The sequence below is a fragment of the Alosa pseudoharengus genome, unplaced genomic scaffold (assembly GCF_046254945.1).
Source record: "Alosa pseudoharengus isolate Yale_2024_CS ecotype anadromous, Long Island Sound unplaced genomic scaffold, YU_APseudo_1.1 YU_APseudo_1.1_scf_16, whole genome shotgun sequence".
Taxonomy (NCBI): Eukaryota; Metazoa; Chordata; class Actinopteri; order Clupeiformes; family Clupeidae; genus Alosa; species Alosa pseudoharengus.
The window spans coordinates 30,878,998-30,899,514 of NW_027468630.1; the positions used below are offsets into that span (position 1 = coordinate 30,878,998).

The following is a 20,517-nucleotide window of genomic DNA, read 5'->3' on the forward strand; positions in this document are numbered from 1 at the left end:
CTCATGGAAAAGCCTCACCAGGGTTGCGGGCCAAGCCCCTTGTGGTAGATTTCCACTGGCCCCCACCTTGCATAATATGGTTATATATCAGCCAGATGGTTCCTGGAACGCGACCAGGACTGAAAAACTATAGTCTCACTGGGGAGGGATTTATAAATAAAGTCGCTGGCTTACATGCTGCCCATTGTCAGAAGCCTGCAGGACAAGGGGGATGAGTGTAGTAGAGCAGGGCAATTAGATGCCATGGTCAGCCCTCCAGAGTCTGGACTGGACACAGTCTCCTTAAGGCTGAGATGCCACTGCTTGATATGATGAGGGACAACCAGCCTTGGCGTGTGAATAAAGAATGTAGAAATACATTTTTTTACATGATGTGCACATAAAAACCTATTAAGTTTGAATAGTTTTTTTATGATAGACCCTTAGACTAAAATGACTGAATTATTGCATTATTAACAGAAACGGAATGTAGTGGTAAAACACCTTACATGTGAAAGCTTGCTAAGCATTATACACATGGAGTGCTTTGGAGGCTTTACATGAAAGTTAAATTGGACGTTTAAACCACTTCTTTTACTGACTGGCACAGTTGGCATGTTCCATGGAAGAAAGCAATCAATAACATCCCAATCATCATGTATCTATGGATAAATACTGTATCACCTTCTGTCCTGAGTTCATATGATATATAGGGGAGGTGTGGGGGGGTTTTCTGGATGGGCGCTAATAAAAACATAATAAACCAATCAGAGGCTGCATTTGGAAATTCCCTCGGGGAGAAAGGGTGACTGGGTAGATTCCCTCCTGCCATTTATCATCATTCCTGTGTCGGCAGGGTGTTTATTTAGGGGAAGAGTTAGCCAATGTCCAGTCACGTTCCTGCCAAACTCAGGGGCATCATGGGTCACCTGGAACAGCTGTGTGTGGCCGTCCTAAATATGGAACCCACAAACATGGCTCAGTGGGGACCGACGAATAACACAAGGTATGAAGCAACATTTTCAAAATCAAGCAGCCTCTGCGGCACACACAACATCTTCCTCTGCTACCGGCAGATAGCTGGCGATTTTTAAAAGGTCATTCCTCGCGCGCCTTCCTGTCAACAGCATCTGCTGGAGCGAATTTAAATGTTTTGGTGACGTCAAGGGAACACTGGAACTTTGGCAGCTCCGGGACACTGTAGGTCATATAAAAGCCCAGGGACAGGGGGAGAGATGGTGGGAGGGCAGTGGAGAAGAGATAAGATACCCACGCAGAGGTGTTTATTTAAGTGGTGTCATGTCTCTGGCAAGTACTGACAACAGGGTCTGCCACAGCAGCCTGCGTCTGAGAGGAACACAGACCCGCCGCCGGGAGTTTCGAGAGAAGAGCTTGAATCAACTAAAATAGACGAGTGTCGTGCCCTGCCTCGGGAGAGAGGGATTAGCAGACCTCCACTCTTTCTCCTTGGTCACACTCACTCGCCTTGCGTCAGGGGAGAGGACTTTTTTGGCGTAACGATGAGCAAACCGGCGACTTTGGCCACCTGCATTGCCAAGATGTACGAGGGAGGCAAGCTGGACAACGGAGGCACGCCGGCGGGGCCGGCCAAGAAGCCCAACAGCAACCTCCTGACCAGCCTGGGCGGCGTGGACGTCAAGCTCACTGTGCTGGAGGGCAAGATGGAGCAGCTCGCTCGCGGCCAAGCCGAGGTGCTCCGGCGGCTGGACGTGGTGTGCGACGGGATGGGAACCCTGGAGAGGGACCTGGCACAGCTGAAGAAGAGTAGTGGGCAGCCGGCAGCGCCTGCCGAGGGCACACTCTTGGCAGAAGTGCGGGCGCTTTGTGGAGAGACGGTGGCGCTTTTGAAGGGCGTGAAGGAAGAGGGCCGCTGCCAGCGGGTCAAGATGGAGGGCATCGCCAGCTCAGTGTCCGCGGTGGATAAAGTGCTGGCCTATGTGGGAGAGGTTTTCCGCAGCTCCAAGATAGTGGAGTTCATTGTGAAGGGCATTGTGCCTTGGGGGAGGCAGGAGCCACCGGACAGGGCAGTGGTGGAGGTCAGTGGGCTCCACATGAATCACACACTATTACAGCTGTCTATCAGCCGAGGAGTTGACCACTCCTGCCAGTGGTTATTCTCTGTATTATCTGTGTTATCATGTGTGTTATTTTTCTTTCTGGATCTGTGTTTTGTTGATTTGAGATACAGGATGTATTTTGGTAAAAGCCTCTGCAATAACAAGCAGGATGTTATTCAGGAGCCCTTATACACTAGATCTTATCATAGGATTTCTAGGGAATGCAAACTGTGACTGCAGGTGCAGGTTTGGGTGTCTAATATATGGTGGGTGCCCCATGGCTTTGTTTGTGTAAAGCCACTTAATCTCAGGGGACGGGGTGAACATACAACTGCCTGAGGGTTATTTTTCTAGCAGCTGTAAATCCAGTGTCAGCTAGAGTTGCGCAATCCAAAGTTATGGTCCCCTCTCTAAAACCCAAAACAGATAGATGAAAGGTCATTTGCTGGCATTGGGGTCTTGAGATTGAAGGTTCAAACTTAATACTATGTATACGAAGTGATAACAAATATAATTATATCACATTGAATAACAAAACGCTACTTGCAATTATTTTAACCTTTAACTTAACTCCATCAATCTACTTATTATTAGACTATTTAAAACTTTAGCTTGAACATAGTTTTCAACTAGCTCAACTAGTTTCTCTGCCACCATATGTGAAAATGTTGTGTTGGGACATGTCATGTATGCATTCATATTTGAGTACAGCTGCCTGAAAGGTTAGTTCACCATTTTGTAATTATTCGAGCTCTAGGCAGTTGTAGATGTAAGTGGATCACCCTTCACCTACGCAAGCCCCCTCTGACCTGAACACAGCCCTCTGATGTCCTGCATATTCCTCACCCTAAAAGCTCCAGTTACAGAAGGCATGTTACTCCCAGTTAGTCTTGGCTTAGATGGGATAAAGCAAGGCAGAGCTGCCGGAGCCTAATCCAGCCCAGTCTGCTGTCAAATGGCGTCACAGTGTTGTTAAGTGAAGACACTTCAGAGCGTCAATATTCTGAGTGGCGTAAATGCTGACCAAAAAAAAAAAAAAACCCATGGCTGCTTGTTCTCAATGAATGGGAATGTGTCTGGGGAATGTCACACCCAGACATTAGCAAGCCAGAGAGTCTGTGCTATTTGACTGGGGAATGCTGGGCCATGTTTGCCTTTCATAATTAGCGTTTGTGGACAGTCTGACCTTAAGACATGTAAATGTTTTTAGGGTCATAAACCACCAAATTTAATAAATATGTTATAACTGGGGTGAACACTGTACAAACTGATATCTAGCTAAGTGTTATAATCTTATATTGGCATAAAAAATCTAGTTGGTATTGTTTTTAGTATAAAGATACTTATTTTAAGTCAAATAATTTTATGAGAAAGCTCAAAGTAAGTCAAATTCTTCTTAAATTAAGACATAAAACAAGTAAAATCATCTGTCTATGGGGTAAGCAATACCAACTAGATATTTTTTTTATCTTAATACAAGATTATAACACTTGGTTAGATATCAGTTTTTGCAGTGAAGCTGTAGTGTATATTTCACTAAATAATCATCAATGTGTGTTGTAAAATTGTCATTTGTAAGGTTAAATAGAAACTGACAGCTAACAAAAAGAACCTCTTAGTCAAAATATCAGAAAGGTTTTTTAAGAAACCTTGTGTGGGTCTTCAGAAATAATTGTATCCCTTTTTTCCCTCTGTCTTAACATTTACCTCTGAGATTCTCATGCTATATAGTAACAATTGACATAGCAAAGTGTTGGCTTTGTAAATGTTTGTGAATACCCTGGTCTTGAACTCATAATGTGATTAAGGTTATATTCTTCCACCCATCAGAAAAATAAATCTGAAGATGGCAGTGCAAAGCATAAACCTGAGGTGTGTGATCAAGGAACCCAGGTCCAGGAGGAAGATTCAGTTCTTGGTAAGAGTTGACCTTTGGCTTTTCCACTGGTTTAAATTTATGTCTTCTTTTTAGAAATTTTAATGTGAATGTAAGTACATCAGGCATGGTGCTGCAGATTTCTTTAGGGCATACGATACAATGTGGGCCTGTATTGCCTGAGCTATTTTATGGGGAAAAAAACAACACTTGCTGGCATGTGTTATACCCTGTGTCTGTACGGTTGGTTGCAACGTCTGTACAGTTTGTGTCTGTGGGATCCTCAGTTCGTGGTTTGTCCTCACACAGATCAACTCCAGCAGAGTGAGAAGAGTCCAGCACAGTCTCCCGAGTCAGAGGTTGCATCCGCAGAGGTCAAAGGTCAGAATGCAGAGAGTGAGGGGGTTACGCCACCTCCTAGTGAAGCAGAGGACTCCAGCAAGGGCCAGCGTCGGCAGAAGGAGGTGACGCTGAAGAGCAGAGAGCCCACTAGGGTCCAGACCTTTGCTCCGGAGGTGCAGGAGGAAGTAGCCACTGCAGAGGTTCCTATGGATGCTGCTGTTGAGTTGATTAAGAAGGAGAAGGTAGACACAGCATTAACTACTGTGGCTCCCCAAGAGTTGCCAGCTCCAGAGGAAGAAAGGTACACCCATGCAAAGGCTTAAACATGACATTCAACCATTTAGCAACCATTGTTTCAGAAACTCAATAGGAAGCAGACTAGTATTACACAGGCTGCAATTTATCATATTGCTTAATGCATATAGCGTATAGCGTATAGCATAGAGCACTGCAGTGTGAGGACAGTGTAATGCAGATAATAATCTAACCTCAGAAACAGACCGTCACTGTCAGCACTCACGCTGCTGACACAGTAGTTGCATGATGACTGGCCCTAATGGCTTTGATCATGCACGGCATTTTAGAGTGCAGACTGTAGTGTGTAACAAAGCATATAAAAGCTGGCTGGATAAATTAATGATTCAGTGCAGCATGTTGTCATATTTTAGAACCCTCAAAATCTGCCGCTGAGCTGTCGGTAGCCTAGGATGAGGGACAGGAAGAACAGAATGAAGGGCCTATGACTCACACAGCAAACATGTCCTCACCCACGTACTTTAATTGAATTATAAATGCAAAAATGTCCTTGAGTTTCTTTATTCCCATATCAACAGGGTTTGCTTTCATGTACTAAACTGAAGGATTTTAAGCAGCTGGTGGTTTTAACTGTGTGTTGGGGGCATATAAAAGTGGCAATATACTGTATATGTTACAAATCTATTGTTACCACCAGAGCGGAACATACTTCTTTTTTAAGAAATCTACCTGGAAATGGGTTTCATATGCAACTCACATTTATGCTACTTATGAAATTGGAGAGTTGTCAGCCATGTTCATACAGCCATATGTTTTACTTTGTCCAGGGCCAAAGAGCAAACAGAAATTGCAGTGGATCGCAATGACATTATAGCAACAGTTGTTCCTCCACAACCAAGCCAAGAGGAGAAAACGCAAAAGTTTGATGAGGTTGAATTAACAACTCAGTCAAAGCAGCAGGAAGCTATTTCCCAAGAGAAGCCAAAACCCCTGCCAGAGGACAGTAGAGCCAAGACGGATAAAACAAGCACCAAAGTAAAGGAGGCAGGGTCCACACCAACTGTTCCCAAATCAGATTTAGCCCAGGTGCAAACAGAAACTGCAGACACGGTCCAAGACAAGCCCACGTCGGCTACAGTGTCAGAAACTGTTGAAGACAGCACAAAAGCTACTCCTCCGCCAACGCCTGGGACTCGGAAAAACTCACTTTTCAAAGGTCTGGGCAAGGATTCAGAATCCCAGCTAGTGGTTATAGGTGAGCGAATCCTACCAGCACCTCCTGCTGATCGTTCTACTGTATAATTCAGCCTCAGCCAAGTGCTACTCAGCCTATAATGTGTTTGGAATCAAGCCCCATGTGATTACTTCTACCAACTTAATTTTGGGTTATTGGTTATTTTAAACTGTCAAAAAGTTTTCATTTGTGATGTGGTGGTGGTGGGTAGGTGTGTAATGTCTATATGATAATTCGTCAAAGTACACATTGACTTTGATTTCATCTTCATAACTGATGCTACAATCATTTTCTGCATTAATAATGTATTATCGTTATCATTATGGTGGTAAACACATGTTCAGCTGACCCTCATCTGATGTCTTTGGCTGTGCTGTTCCATCTCACATCTTACTGCTGTTGGTTTGTCTAGATGACTGTCCTCCTCAGCCTGCTCCCTTTGAGCATCGTATTGTAAGTGCCAAGCAAGTACCCATGGGCTCCTACTACAGCGTCAAACCCAATGAGATCCTGGGTGGGTAAGTCCACATCAACTTCCTTTTCACTTGGGACATTGTGGGACTCCACATAGACATAGAAGTGAGCTGAATCCCTTGATTTGAATAATACATGAAATGCAAATGTTAGACAGACAGGCATGCTACAGAGTGTGCAGTGACAAGAGCACATGCTGGGAAGTGGGAACTTAGTTTACAGGCATGTGTACGGGCCTGGGCACATCCTGTCTTAAACCTTACTACCCTTACTATGGGATCTGGGAAAACCCATCACATGGTGAAATTAACATAAGACTTTGATACCATCCCAGCCACTTCCAGGATGTGGCTAGGATGGTATCCAGGATGTTGCTATGGGATGGTATCCAAGATGTTGCTAGGATGGTATCAGAATCCTAAGTTGGGAGCAGTAATCAAGGATTTTTTTTGTGGGTGGGTTTTCCCAGATCCCATCACAATTTTGTCCAGTCATGAAGTGTCTGGCATTCCCCTTCTATTTTGAAACAGTTGAAAGATGTGGTGTATGACCATTATGTTTAATCAGTTTTCCTGTGTCTTTCCTGTGAATGAGCACGTATGCACTCAGAAGTGTCCAGTTAACCTTGTTGTACAACAATCATGTTGTAATTGAAATTGAAATCACAGTGTTGGTTTGATGTTAGTGTTGGCCCTGTGTTAGCCCTGGCTGCACAGTTGAGTATGGAAAGGCAGATTGCTGTGAAGTGAAACAGGGTGTTCCAGCCCTCCTGCTCCATACTGCTCACGCAGGACTCTTCACCTCCGATAAGGGTCACCACCACCAGACTGAGTTATTTTTAACTCAGCCCTATCAATACACTGTCAGCTTGGCATTTACCCAATTATGTCCGCTGTCAATGGCAATGCAGATAAAGGCAGACGGCTGGGCTAACTCGCTGTGCAGTTTGCAGATAATCGGGAGCAGGCTGGCACGAATGTGCAGAGGTGTGTGATAGCGTGAGATGGCCGGAGAGCGGTGAAGAGATACCACGTAGCCGCACCGAGGCCAACAACTGGCAGCACAGAGAGGCCTAATCCTCCCCTCCCAGAGCCACTAATATGCAGCAGGGCTTGTTTTCGACTTGGCATGGGCCGCGGTTATTTTTGGGAGATGGTGAGCGGCTCCATTTGCATAGGCCGCTCTCTGTGAAGCAGTGGCAGCCATCTCAACATATTCAACACTGTGGCTGTGCACTGTGATGGGCTATATAAACGACCTCGAGCTGTCCCCACGGATGTAATCAGAGACGGGAGCCAGGGATTCTGTACAGGGCTCACCTGCAGGGAATATGCTGAAATGTTTTTTTTTTTTTTTTTTTCATTTATGTATAGCATTACATGTACGGGCGTTTGTGCACTTACACAGTGTGTACAGTGTGCATAGTCTATGTGTGTTTGTGACTTTCTGTTTATGTGTGAGTGTACAATTTCCATTAAGCAATCTATATGTATAAACAAGTGCGTACAGTGTTCTGTATTTGAGTGTTTTTGCATGTCTCCCCAGCGGTCGCTTTGGCCAGGTCCACAGGTGTGCAGAACTGTCATCAGGACTGACCCTTGCAGCCAAGATCATCAAAGTGAGGGGGATGAAGGAGAGGGTGGGTATCAAACAGCAAAGACCTCCCGTGTGTCCTTGGTATCTCCTCTACACCCAGCCTTACCCAGCATACCAATCTCCAGTCCCCAGCAGCCCCCCCCCCACCCCCTCCCCCGCCCCCAACAACAACCCGCAGCCCCGATCCCACCTTTCACTCTGTTCCTGTTAAGTTGATTTATGGGAACATTTCCCCGACAACAGCCGCTAGTGCTGCACACTTAGTGGTATGCACGTACACACACGCGTGCGCGCACACACACACACACAGGGAGACACACACACACACACACAGGGAGACACACACACACACACACACACACACACACACACACACACACACACACACACACACACACACACACACACTTAAACAAATTAATGTATGTGTACATATATGAGCAAATAAATACACACCAACACAATCCTCTTGATAGACACACATAGTACTACAAACACTAACATGGCTGACTGGCTTAGGAGCACCCTTCTCAAAGCTTCAAACGCAATCATCACTTTCTCTATTTCATCCACATCCTTGGCCTTCAACAACTGACTCTAATTACAACTGCTAAAGACAAGAATCCACTCATAAGCACATAGTTGATGAGCTTAACCAGCCGGTGACCCTAAACCCAAGACAGTAAAGCATGTCATAAAATCAGAGGCGAGGGCAAAGCTGTCCAGTTGAAGTATGTTCAACTCTCATCAACTCGGATGGAAACCAGAACACTACCACATGATGGACAAATGATCTTTTCTCGTGCACCGATGACAAGCAAGCTTTCTGCTTGTCTGCTTGTTGCTTAGGTTGGTCACCATGGTTTTCACTGATATTAAATACAGAACAGAAGTCTTTAGATGCCATAGAATGAATCAGGTTCTTTTGACCTACATCTCTTCTGTAGGTCTCAATTTTCTCTCTCTCTCTCTGGCAGCACATTTTTTTATATCTCATGCTAGTTTGCGACTAACAGTTTGAGTTTGAGATTTTATGCTCTTTTTCATGCCGTAGCAACAGCTCCCACAGCATGGCTTCTCCACTCCCATCCCTTCTGTCTCTCTGTTTTCTGTTCACACACACACACACACACACACCCACACACACACACACACACAGCTCTCATCTCTCTCTTTTTCATATAATTGCAAATCTATTTAAGGAACAACATGATCAACATTTTAGACTCTAAAATATAACGACTGATGGTAACCTGTGTAGGAAATAAATCTTCATTGTCATGGATAGCAACCTGGAAAAGCAGTGCTTAGATGCTTAGAACAGTATTCTGTTATATTGATTGTGTGTTGTCCATCTTTCACATACAGTACCTATTGCCTCTACATTTGCCTCCTGTCTGTCTGTCTATCTGTCTATCTGTGTTGCAGGATGAGGTGAAGAATGAGATCGGAGTCATGAATCAGTTGAACCATGTGAATCTAATTCAGCTGTATGATGCCTTTGAGTCACGATCAAACCTCACTCTCATAATGGAATAGTAAGCTGTTATTTGACTATTTATGTGGATGATTGCATATGCCATTGGCCTAAATAGCCTACAGGTTTCCCTTCTAAAATCACTGGTATTGTCTAAAATATACTGTATATGTAAAAGAGGATGTCTCCTCATGTTTTAGTTCTTACGCTGCTTGAAACCTCTGATGTGTGAAAAAGATTATACCCTTGGGACAGTAAAGAACCTAACTAACTAACTATACTGTATACTTTCTCAGTACCTAAATATTGACTTATGTGCTAAACATTGTATACATACAAAAATAGGTATATACCATAACTGATACACAAATGTGATCCAGTGTTCTAAGCTGAAAGCAAAAACAGGGCAGTAATATAAGTCTCAGTGAACATATTTCTGCTCTCTCAGGCTACATGTTTTCTTAATCTGCATCACTCATAATGTTTAACCATGATGCAACAGTACAGAACTGCAATATATATATATATATATAATGTATTGAATGATTCACAGGTTATGAGTTTTATACTATACGTTAGCAAGTTAGCAAGTCATAGCAAGTCATGCGGATGAGCCATTCATTGCGTCAACAGTGTTAACAAACATTTGAGAAATATTGCAGAGAAAGAGAGCAAAGAAATATTGCAAAGATTTTGAAAGAAGGGTGAGGTGTGAAGGCTTGCCTCAACTCACTGCACATGATTCTGATGTGCAAGAGATGAAAGAGGCAGGAAGTTGCCCACTCTATTACTCCATTTGAGTTCAACATGCCACATCTGCTTGCATTCAGCTAACTTGCAAAATGGGTATTTTAACACGCAATATAAATGTGTGTGTGTGTGTGTGTGTGTGTGTGTGTGTGTGTGTGTTTGTGGTTGTATCACCAGTGTGGATGGAGGCGAGCTGTTCAACCGCATTGTTGATGACAACTACCTGTTGACAGAGCTGGATGCAATTGTTTTCACCAGGCAGATTTGTGAAGGAGTACAGTACCTTCATCAACAGTACATTCTCCATTTAGACCTTAAGGTAAACCACTAACCATTGTGTACATTTATTGCATTGCAAGCTCACAAAAATGCCAGTACTTAAAAGGCTAAAAGGCTATGCTTCTGTGAAACCTGATATAATCTGTCTGAAATAATGAGGGTCGTGTTTTCACACAGAATGTGGACATTTGTGTTTCAGCCAGAAAATATTCTCTGTGTGAGCAACACAGGTAACCAGATCAAGATCATTGACTTTGGCCTGGCCAGGAAGTAAGTCAACGCAACATGTGATGTTGTAACCTGTTTGTATTGTCACAATTCATTAGATTGCATTGATTTCCTAGAACATCTTTTCATTTTGTTCAACTGTATGAGTCACCAATTACTGCTCTCATTCTTCTCCTCCTACTCCTGTAGCCATGGTTACTGTCATAGCTCCTCAGGTAGGGGGCAGTGGAGGACATGAATGATAGTTTTCATTTTAAGCTCTGCTGATTTAGACAGTGGCATTATTGTAAAATAGTGTAGGTCAGGGATGTAGTGGAGGCTAAACGCAAGTAAACACAGTTTATCCACCTCTGAAATTTCAGAAATTGAGTTTGTCCACCTCTTATTAGACTTTATCCACCTGTCAAAAGAGTTTATTCACTAATTACAACTTTTAACATTCAGAAATTACACTGTTTTATCCACATTCACAATATGTACACTCATCAACACTCGATGAAACCACTGGTATGGTTATAAACATTGGACAATAACCTCCATCATCATCAAACATGTTCTGAATGGTTTTTAAAAAAAATCTGATACCGCATGATGCATTCCACCTCACCGTGATAACAGAATTTATAGTTTACCCACCTCTTATTTTACCACTACATAACTGGTGTAGGTGGCAAAAAGATTCTATATAATTGACATGTATGCAATCTTGTCTATTTCCTTCACCAGATATAGGCCCCGGGAGAAACTGAAGGTCAACTTTGGCACCCCTGAGTTCTTGGCACCCGAAGTGGTCAACTACGACTTTGTCTCCTTCCCCACAGACATGTGGAGTGTTGGAGTCATCACTTACATGCTGTGAGTGGGTAACCATGGCAATATTATTCATGCCAAATGAAAATGCATGCTGTGTGAGTTGCTAGTCTTCAATGTGACACAATGTGACAGATCTTAGCATTTGCATACAGTAGAACTGACAGCATTTGGTTTCATCCACCTCCCCTCACGACTGTCAGAAGAGTTTGAACAAGGCAGATGCACTTTAATGTGTGTGCACTTCCTTGCTGGACATCGATGAACACTAATAGTCCAGTGACTCAGTGGAGAAGCTCAGTGGTGAACAAATAGGCAGGCAATAAAAGCTGTATGTCAGCCAGGCCAGATTGCTTAGCACAGACTGCTCTGCAATTTAATCACCAAAGGGCAGCATTCTCACTCAAATGGCGCATTATAATCAGGCTTTTAGTTCCACTAATTTGGTATTTTAGTCCAGAAAGAAACTATTATTGGTTCTCTGGCCAGTTTGTCTTTTTCACCACTCACTCCCCCTCCACTCCTCTGTCTAGGCTATTTATCCCTCTCTCTCCCTCTCCCTCCCTCCCTCCCTCGTGGTAGTCAGAATCTCAGGGGAGCCACAGTGATTTAATTAATGCTAATAACCTCACAGCTGTTGAAGGAGCTTTGGGAGGGCTCGCCCATACCCAGAATGTGTGTCTGGCCCACTTCATGCTGCTGGCTGCCCCAAAACCTAACACAACCCCTGGGCTCCAGTGTGCTGATTCAATTATTCTCCCCTATTTAAAGCCACTATAATCATGTGCATGTGTGCAGGGGTGTGTTTATGGATTGCGTTTCAATTTCACAAGTATGTGGCACAACCACCAGCGGCTACATGTAAAGGCTATGGGTAGTGGGACTATGCACAATATCCTGTCACATTGGAGCAGTTTTTGAGGAAGTTTCTCTACTTCCGTTCTCAGTTAGTTTTATGCATAATGTTGTGTTGCAGCTTGAGCGGCCTTTCTCCGTTCATGGGAGACAACGACACAGAGACCATGAACAACATCCTGCATGCAAACTGGGACTTTGATGCCGAGGCATTCGAGAACGTGTCAGAAGAGGCAAAGGATTTCGTCTCCAAGCTGCTCATTCCTGCCAAATGGTACACCACTCTTGCCTAACTGTCCCCCACAGCTAAACACCACCCATACGCTCCATGTCACTCCATTTGCTTTCAAAACAACCTTGTCCTCTCGTTAATCTGTTTAACTTCGTAGCCTTATTGTGTCTCCCCTATTAAACACATAACCAATTCCTCTTCCCCTCCCATGCTTTCACCTTTGGTTTTACTTGGCATATGAAACATGCTCCTCTAATGCAGTTATTATGGGGAAAGGGCTTTGATCATATCAGTGCCTGTTTAAGCAGATGCCTCAAGCCCTGCCTTGCTGTAGCACTCTGTTGCCAGGAGATAATAGCAGGCCAGCATGACAGGTGACTGAGGGGGTCACGTGATGCGGACTCTAAGGCCTGCTTTTACCTCTTTACAAAAACACTTAGAGACGGAGACACTGTTAACGATCATCTAATCTAAGGGCGAACAGAGGCACCAACATGGGGGATGACTAATCATAGGAAGAAGGCTGGCCGTTCCCACTGACATAACAGACTTTTAGGATGCATCTGGACACTCTGTATTTAGCTGATGATAAGGCATGGAATAGCACAGGTGCCAGAAATAGATGCTATTGTGGGCCTACAACTTGCCTGTGGCAAGGCAGCACAATTATAACATTCCTGGCAGGCTGCTGCCAAAGTGGTTGTTCAGGTTTGAAAGCACTGTTTTATTTTAATGACCCGTTTCCTATTCCTTTCTCTGGATCCTTTATGATCCATTTGGTGCAATGCATCAGCCTCAAAATAGACTAGCCAGCCTACTGTGCCTGCTGTGTGGATCATTTAAAACCTACTGCAGTAATACATTAGCGTACACACATACATTAACAACCCCCCCCTTCACACACACATTCACACACTATCACTTACTTAGAAATAACTGCTACAATGTAATTGCAATACTTACATAAGCACTTACATAATACTGTTATCTATTGCTGCAAGAGGAGACGAAACCCAAGATTTTTACACACTACTGAGATGTAACAATAAATTAATCTTGACTTTTGAATCTGGTTATACATTGACTTGAATTGTTGTCCAAGCTATATTGTCTGAAGGATGTGCACCACTCTGAGATGGATAGATGAATGGATGGATGGATGGATAGATGGATAGATGGATAGATAGATAGATAGATTGATCGATCCCCAAGGGGATATGACTGCTGGCACACAAGCCTGTCTGTTGAATCATTTTCTTGCTGTGGTGGTTCCCTTTGCCAGTGGTCGCCTCAGTGCCTCAGGTTGCATGAAGCACCCCTGGCTGAATAACCTGGAGGAGAAGGCCAAGAAGCAATGTGTCCGCCTCAAGTCTCAGCTCCATCTGCAGCGATACCTGGCTGCTCATCGGCAATGGAAGGTGAGGGGCCAATTATGTAGGGATAAAATCTCTGTGTCATAAGGTCTACAGTTACTCATAAATGTCCCTCTAGGTACAATCCCTTTGTACCCTCTTCAGTACCTGTACCAGAAAATAAACCAGCTGTTGCTCATTAGCTTTATCAGACATGGCTTCATTTGGATGAAAGGTGACTTTATTAATGCAATTATTTTTCCTCATTGCACAGAAACACTTCTATGTGGTTGCAGCTGCCAACCGACTCAAGAAGTTTTACCAGGACCGAACGACAAACCCGGCATAGCATCGGCCCTGCCACGTGTGTCCCTGAGATGAGATGTCACCGAGGAAACGGGACCACACAGCCTCAGCAGGTCTGCCTGGAGGAGGACCGACGACTGTTTGCTTTTCTGTGTGAAATCTGGACAGACCAGGCAGACCGCCCAGCACCGAGGCCGCGGCGTGCAGCAAGCACGAGAGGATACTGACTGTAATGTGTAATTAATATTTCTATCACTTTTTTACTGTACAGTTCACTGATTTGCAGGGTGGTAACACTGTGTCTGGGGGGTCAGATGATTTGAATATGAGGTGCATTACGTGTTTTTTAGTGCTACTTTAGTCCTCATATGACTCAACCGTGTGGGCATCTGAGCGGGTGGGCATGAGAGGAACTCTCTGTTCGTCCACACATGTACCATGTTTGGAATGCTGTGCAATGTTTACCTCACGTTTCTGTCTTTCCACACCACTGTTGATGTATGGTGGGCGGCACGATACAGTTTGCTGGTGGCAGTTTGTGGGTAAACAATTTCTCCTTCTGTGAAGGTTTCCTACTTTTCTAGGCTATGGGTAATTACAAGGGACTTGCAGATTTGTCCCTTAACGGCATTCATGCATTATAATACAAAAAGGCCTTTTGAGTTCTTTCACCTTCAGATAGAGGAGGCTATTTATATCAAACTAAGTTATTCAGGATTTCTATGCACACATTGTAAATGCATTCAATATTTGAAATAATTTGGTTAAAACATGCACACCTCTTTCTGTAGGTTGTGTACAAAAGTGAATTGGTATATATCTGTATTATTTTGAAAAGATACATTCTCACAAATTTGAATGTGTTCTGCAGAGGTTTTCTTTTCCTTTGTAACTTTTACTAGAAATGTTATTACAGCAGGTGCAACTGGAGTTTGTCCCTTTTTAGAGGCCAATTAAACATTACATGAAAGAACATCTGGGAAAATCTCTCATCTCTAAGTCTGTTTTATTTATCCCTGAATTGTGCCAGCAATACTCAAGATGTATATACTTAGTAGTTGCAATTCTGTTATTTCTTTTGTCTTGAGTGTTTTAAAATTAATCATTTCTCTGGCAATGAAGCCAGATGTGAGTAACACTTATGCTGCTAAGCTTTTGTAGCCTCAAGAATAGTTCATAATCTGGTACTTTTCTGTCATTGATGGTAGAGTTTCTTATAAGACCTTTGTTAGATCTAGCAAGATCTAACTTTGCAAATGCAAAAGCAGTTATTTGGTAGTTGCATGTATAATGAACAGGTCTGAAGTGCAAAAAAAGTCTTTTATTTAAAACAAACTGTGGTGCATTGAAGCAATATTTAAAGCTTTTCCATCTGTTCAACATATTTATTGCCCTAAATTCACCCTAAGTCCCTGACTTCCATACAGGAAGGGAGATTATCAATGACACAGAAGGGCAGCTGTTGGATTATGATTCTGGAATTATCAAAGCTTTATCAACCACTCAATGCAGAGAAAAACTTGTAAACATCCTATTTAACATAAATAAATGGTTTGCTATTTTAAACAGATATTCTGTGTTAGGACAATTGGAAGAGTGAGGTGAGCATCAAAATCTGGTTCCAAAATGCAAGCCTTCAAAATCTTCACACTTAAAAGTTGTAGCCCCAGAATAACACCAATCTCTTCAGCAGTCATCATTTTGTTGTTCTTTACTGTAAACGTAAAGGATTTAAAAAAAAAAACAGTATAAAAAAAAAAAAAAAAAAAAAAAACATAAAAAGAACCCCACAATGTTCCACATTTTGCCACAAGAGGGCAGAGTGAATGATGAGTCCTTCCTTAGTATTCATGGCCAACTATGAACAGTCAAATAATATATATATATATATTACACAAAACATAGTCGGAGATGATCAATTAGAGCTTGTTTCTAAAGCATCTGCTTTCTTTGACTTGAGCGCATTTTCTAAGATTTTCTTTTTCCATTCTTCGTAATCCTCTTTCACACTCTCCTCTGACTCCTCCTCTCTCCGTTGCTTTGGGGATGTTGGCAAGACCTCCTCTGCTAGATGGGAGGAAAATGACACACTGAGCTGATATTTACCACTATGCATCAGCTGCACAGAGTGGCACAGTAAAGCCAGAGCCTGCCCGTCATACTGCCAGTCTTTCCTCCCTCCGTGGCATTTTTGTCATTTAGGCAATAGGCATGGCTCAAATTAAAACACACCTGTTAGACCACTAGGTGTGAGTGTATCTAATCCGATCTATGCTCATTTCTAAAGAAAGGACAACCCTGTTGAACAGACATGTATTATATTACTAATTATACTACTTATATTGCATTTCATATGTGGTTTCTGTATTTTGAAACTACAAATTGGTTTTAGTTAGTTTCAATTATCTCCCTTCGAAGAGGCACATAGTTACAGTTCATGGAATATCATATGTAATTTTGAACTGTAACTAGAACTTTTTATGACTTGCTAAGGTGAGTTAGTTAGTGTTAACTGATGTGAATGAATGTTAAGCTAGGGTAATGCTTAAGGCTACATGCCAATGTGGTTAATGCATTTTTGTGTGTGCTTTATGCTTAGCTTTTTACATTGGTTTTCAATAAATAAATCAAATCAGCTGAAGTTTTTGACACTCTTTGGGTGGGGATGCTGCAGTATAGAGAGAAGTATAGAGTATAGAGAAGACAAATGGCCCCTACCTTCTTCCATCTGCCCAAAGCCCTCTGCTGGACTCTTCTGTCTTTTCTGCCCCTTTTTCACTGGCTCCTTCAAATGAGATGCTTTACCTGCCAGTGGAGATCAGCGGTGGATGGCATGAGCATGTGAGCATTTGGATATTCTTGAGTTATTACATGTAGGCAGAACACCTCAGTATGTGCTGATTCTCAGTCAGATTCTAAGTCACTGACTGGCTGGTGCCTGTATTTCTCATCTATTCAGTATATGGCCACACACAGCATTAATTGAGTTCCAATTAAGGTTTAGGTTTAAATGTCAAGGCAATTTTAAAGGATGACATAGCGTGTTGTGTACTTATGTACTTCCAGTCAACGTATAAGTATCGAACCGGTGACATTCACAGACTGGTGGACTGCTACCATGTGGCTGCACTCTTTGTACAGTAGATGACTTGATACAAAGCGCCTTTCTCAAACCCAAGGCCGCTTTACATAGTTGGAAGGAAAATACAACACACAAAACAACACAACAAAGACAAGCTAAGTGTATAGAGCTATGTGTTGGGTGTGGAGGAGAAGTGATCATCAACAAAAAGGTCTTGAGATGTGCTTTAAAGAAAGGAAGACAGGGACAGTCACAAAGAGGTTGGGGGAGGGAGTTCCAGAGTTTGGGGGCCAAGGCACTGAAGGACCTGCCATCCAGGGTGGAGAGTCTGGTGCGGGGATAGTTAAAATGATCCCATCATTCCTCATCACTGTGCACTCTTCTCAGAAGAAATAATCTACTGGGTCAATATGGACCACACCCTAAAAGTCCTCTGGTTATTAAGAGGTGTAAGTAATTGGACTGTGCATAACATACGAGAAGACACCAATTTCAAAATATTTTCAGCAATTTGGCATAATGTAAACATTCGAGTACAGGAATTACATGTGCGGCTCATGCTATGTCCGACTCACATCAGGAAGTGACCATGCTTAATCAAAGCCATGCTTAATCACACCCTGTACTTCCCATCCGATGAAACGCAGGAAAGAAAAAAATTAAATAAAAACTGCAGTGCTACCAGAGGGGTATTTCACAAAACCTAGATAAGTGATTAAGTAGGGATTTTTGGTTATCCTGGCTGAATTTAGCCTCGACTTGGTTTCACAAGAGATGGCACATAAGTTACTATGGGCAATGTACTATTCTGTGCACCTAGCCTGGTCCCAACCAGGCTAACAGCCAGGCTTAGTTAATTCTAATGTTAATTATGCCTTCTTATTGGTTCAGCCAGCTGTCATTCAAATCAGACCATATACATTTTTTTAAGAGCTTTATTTCATTTATATACTATTTGCTAAATGTATTTACACAAAACACAACAGATTGTCTGCCTAATACCATATGGTTAACATTTTAACTGTGATAATCTTATAATTATTGTTTGTATAACTGTTTTCAACGAATTCAGTTATAAAGACAATATAAAGGCATATATAGTCATACTATGTGTATCTTTGCAAGCGCCTTTTTAATTTGGGACGTTTCAAGCCGACATAGGGAAGCACTGACACATGGATGCATAAATTTACATTAAGTTGGTCCACCATGCCTACTCTCCCTGTTTTACAGAAATAGCCATGTTTCCCTACCCTGTAATCCAGAGTTCTCGCTGGAGCACAATATCAATTTGCTCAGCAAGAGACTCTGGAATGAGTAATGATGCACGTTACTTTTGCCCCTTGCATCGCAGGGAACCAATCACATTTGTGTATCTGATATAGGCGGGCCAGAGGCGAACTAAACAGATAACAGATATAGTGTCATCCAATTGCGTCAAAGTCCGGAATCAGTCAGTTAACATTGGTCGTATAGTGTTATCCAATTGCGTGCAGTGAGATTTTCAAATGCGTGCTTGGTGCCGCCTCTCGAGTTGGGCCTTTACATTAAATGTTAACATTAAAGGCTAATGTTTCCCCATTCAAAAAAGAAAATCTTTACTTCACTGTTAGTTTATTTCAAAAGCGGTTGTTCACTTTGTATGAATGACACTATTTTCTGCGTCTTTTTAATTCCAACCGTGGGTTCTTTGGAGGAAAAGCGAGAATGTGCACGTATCCTGAATTACTTACTCTCTGGCTTGTCCTAGTCGCTTCTATTCATCCTGGATTGGCGTTAATGAAACGTGTTGAGCTAGGATGACCAGACAACGCTTGGTCAAGCCTCGCTTTATCACTTATGTTGGATATCTTAACTCGGTCTTTGTGAAATACCACTCTGGTGGTCTGAATGTGATGGAAATGTTTTTGCACTTAATCGGCTGCAAAACATTTGCTTGTGTCAGCCCCCTATTCAACCCATGCTCTTGTCTTACTGCAGAAGGAAAGAATGCATGAGTACTTACTATAGACTTGTTGTCCTATGGTTTGCAGCTGAGAACAAAGTCGGTCAAAGATGCCCTTCTTAACTCCAGATGAAGTTGCCAGCTTTCTGTCAACTTTGATTTTCATGCACCTGTGAGACAATATAAACACATCTGTATGTTTTAAGTGCTTCCAAGTCTTAAAGTGGTTTATCTTTAGCTCCTGAGTGTAGCAAAACATCCACTTGATCAAGTCACATTTTGTGTAGCACATAGTAATTATAATTTAAAACACTGTATGCAACTATTTTAATTATGCATCAGCCTTACTTGCATGCTGTGAACAAGGCAGCTGTTGTGAAAAGGGGTTTTGCGAGATCTAGATCTTGTTGTTGAGCAGCAGGCAGACTCTCCTCATATCTGAAATGAAAATAGTAAAGTTAGATGTATTCTTTTTGCCTACAAACTCACATATTTGCAAGAGCTCTTAAAACATTTAACTAACACCGAAACACAATGGACATTTTTAGATTAGATTAGATTAGATTCAATTTTAGGCCTAGGCTACTTTATCTAGATTCTTACCGCTGAAGTATCTGACCAGCAACTTTCACTGCATCCATGCACCCGTACTGGACAGCCAGGTCTCGTAGTCCGAGGTTTGTGTTGAGTCCAAGCATGCACTCCATAGATCGGAGGTTGCTTTGATACAACTTCTTATTTAGCCCAGATAATTTGATTGCATATTCCTTTATGGAAAAACAGACACCATGTCACTTATGACATCAATTCCATCAAGTCAGTACAAAAAAATGATTTTTCCAATTCATGAAGCAAACTTAAGGACCTACCTTGTCTAAGGGAAACTTCAAAGATGTTGCTGCTAGTTCTAGACATATGACTGCTTTGCTAGTGGCCGTGCTGTTGCCTAGGCCCGTGCATTTCACCTGAGATAGCCGCATATATTCCTCTGCCTGACTGCAATGTCCAAGACAACAACATCAAAACCACGTCAACTCCTGTATTCACATGTACATTGTATTCACTTGGGGTTGTTGGATTAAAACTGCTTTCAAAAACAACAAAGTTGCACCCATACTTACGACTAGCTTACTTGCTAACAATGGCTGCTTTTAAACCACATTTACGTTGATTAATCACACTCAAATCACAGTCAAAAGCTCTACTTGAAAACTCACCATAGTATTTTAGAAGATGTGATCGCCATTTTCGACGCAAGCCTGTTAAACATTTCCCTTTCCATTTCGGCCTATTCGTGGATCTCTTACACACACACACACACAATACTGTTTCGCGGGAAATTTGACAATTTGACGTTTACACGTACA

At 42.5% G+C, this 20,517-nt stretch overlaps 2 protein-coding genes across 5 annotated transcripts in view; one reads left to right on the forward strand and one right to left on the reverse strand.

The window, feature by feature from the left end:
- mylk3 (myosin light chain kinase 3) overlaps positions 1–15,110 on the forward strand; it is a 19,803-nt gene extending 4,693 nt beyond the window's left edge. Inside the window, exons 1-13 of one of the 3 annotated variants that reach the window (XM_076287714.1) lie at positions 1,245–2,036; positions 3,888–3,975; positions 4,243–4,576; positions 5,358–5,785; positions 6,177–6,282; positions 7,784–7,877; positions 9,263–9,372; positions 10,239–10,380; positions 10,540–10,610; positions 11,295–11,423; positions 12,355–12,507; positions 13,748–13,883; positions 14,092–15,110. In XM_076287714.1, the coding sequence (XP_076143829.1) occupies positions 1,500–2,036; positions 3,888–3,975; positions 4,243–4,576; positions 5,358–5,785; positions 6,177–6,282; positions 7,784–7,877; positions 9,263–9,372; positions 10,239–10,380; positions 10,540–10,610; positions 11,295–11,423; positions 12,355–12,507; positions 13,748–13,883; positions 14,092–14,166 (2,403 nt within the window). In that variant the 5' untranslated portion in view covers positions 1,245–1,499 and the 3' untranslated portion in view covers positions 14,167–15,110. Of the gene's footprint in view, positions 1–1,244; positions 2,037–3,887; positions 3,976–4,242; positions 4,577–5,357; positions 5,786–6,176; positions 6,283–7,783; positions 7,878–9,262; positions 9,373–10,238; positions 10,381–10,539; positions 10,611–11,294; positions 11,424–12,354; positions 12,508–13,747; positions 13,884–14,091 lie in introns of those variants that run through there. The other 2 variants (XM_076287715.1, XM_076287716.1) reach the window with 2 other exon arrangements.
- A 337-nt stretch (positions 15,111–15,447) lies between these two features.
- On the reverse strand, positions 15,448–20,466 carry orc6 (origin recognition complex, subunit 6). Of its 2 annotated transcripts, none has more exons than XM_076288215.1 (7): positions 20,368–20,466; positions 20,020–20,146; positions 19,754–19,917; positions 19,499–19,588; positions 19,211–19,320; positions 16,842–16,928; positions 15,448–16,187 (listed from the first exon to the last, which is right to left on the reverse strand). In XM_076288215.1, exons 1-7 carry the CDS (start codon positions 20,430–20,432, stop codon positions 16,039–16,041), a joined length of 792 nt encoding a protein of 263 aa, XP_076144330.1. In that variant the 5' UTR covers positions 20,433–20,466; the 3' UTR covers positions 15,448–16,038. The 2 variants fall into 2 exon arrangements, with proteins under 2 accessions (XP_076144330.1, XP_076144329.1); XM_076288214.1 differs by having other exon boundaries at positions 15,448–16,190.
- Between the last annotated feature and the right edge of the window lie 51 nt (positions 20,467–20,517).

Coding starts and splice junctions, on each gene's coding strand:
- orc6 (XM_076288214.1), bottom strand. CDS start 20,432: ATGGAAAGGGAAATGTTTAACAGGCTTGCGTCGAAAATGGCGATCACA. Junction 20,147..20,367: donor ACATCTTCTAAAATACTATG/GTGAGTTTTCAA, acceptor TGGACATTGCAG/TCAGGCAGAGGAATATATGC. Junction 19,918..20,019: donor TGAAGTTTCCCTTAGACAAG/GTAGGTCCTTAA, acceptor TTTTCCATAAAG/GAATATGCAATCAAATTATC.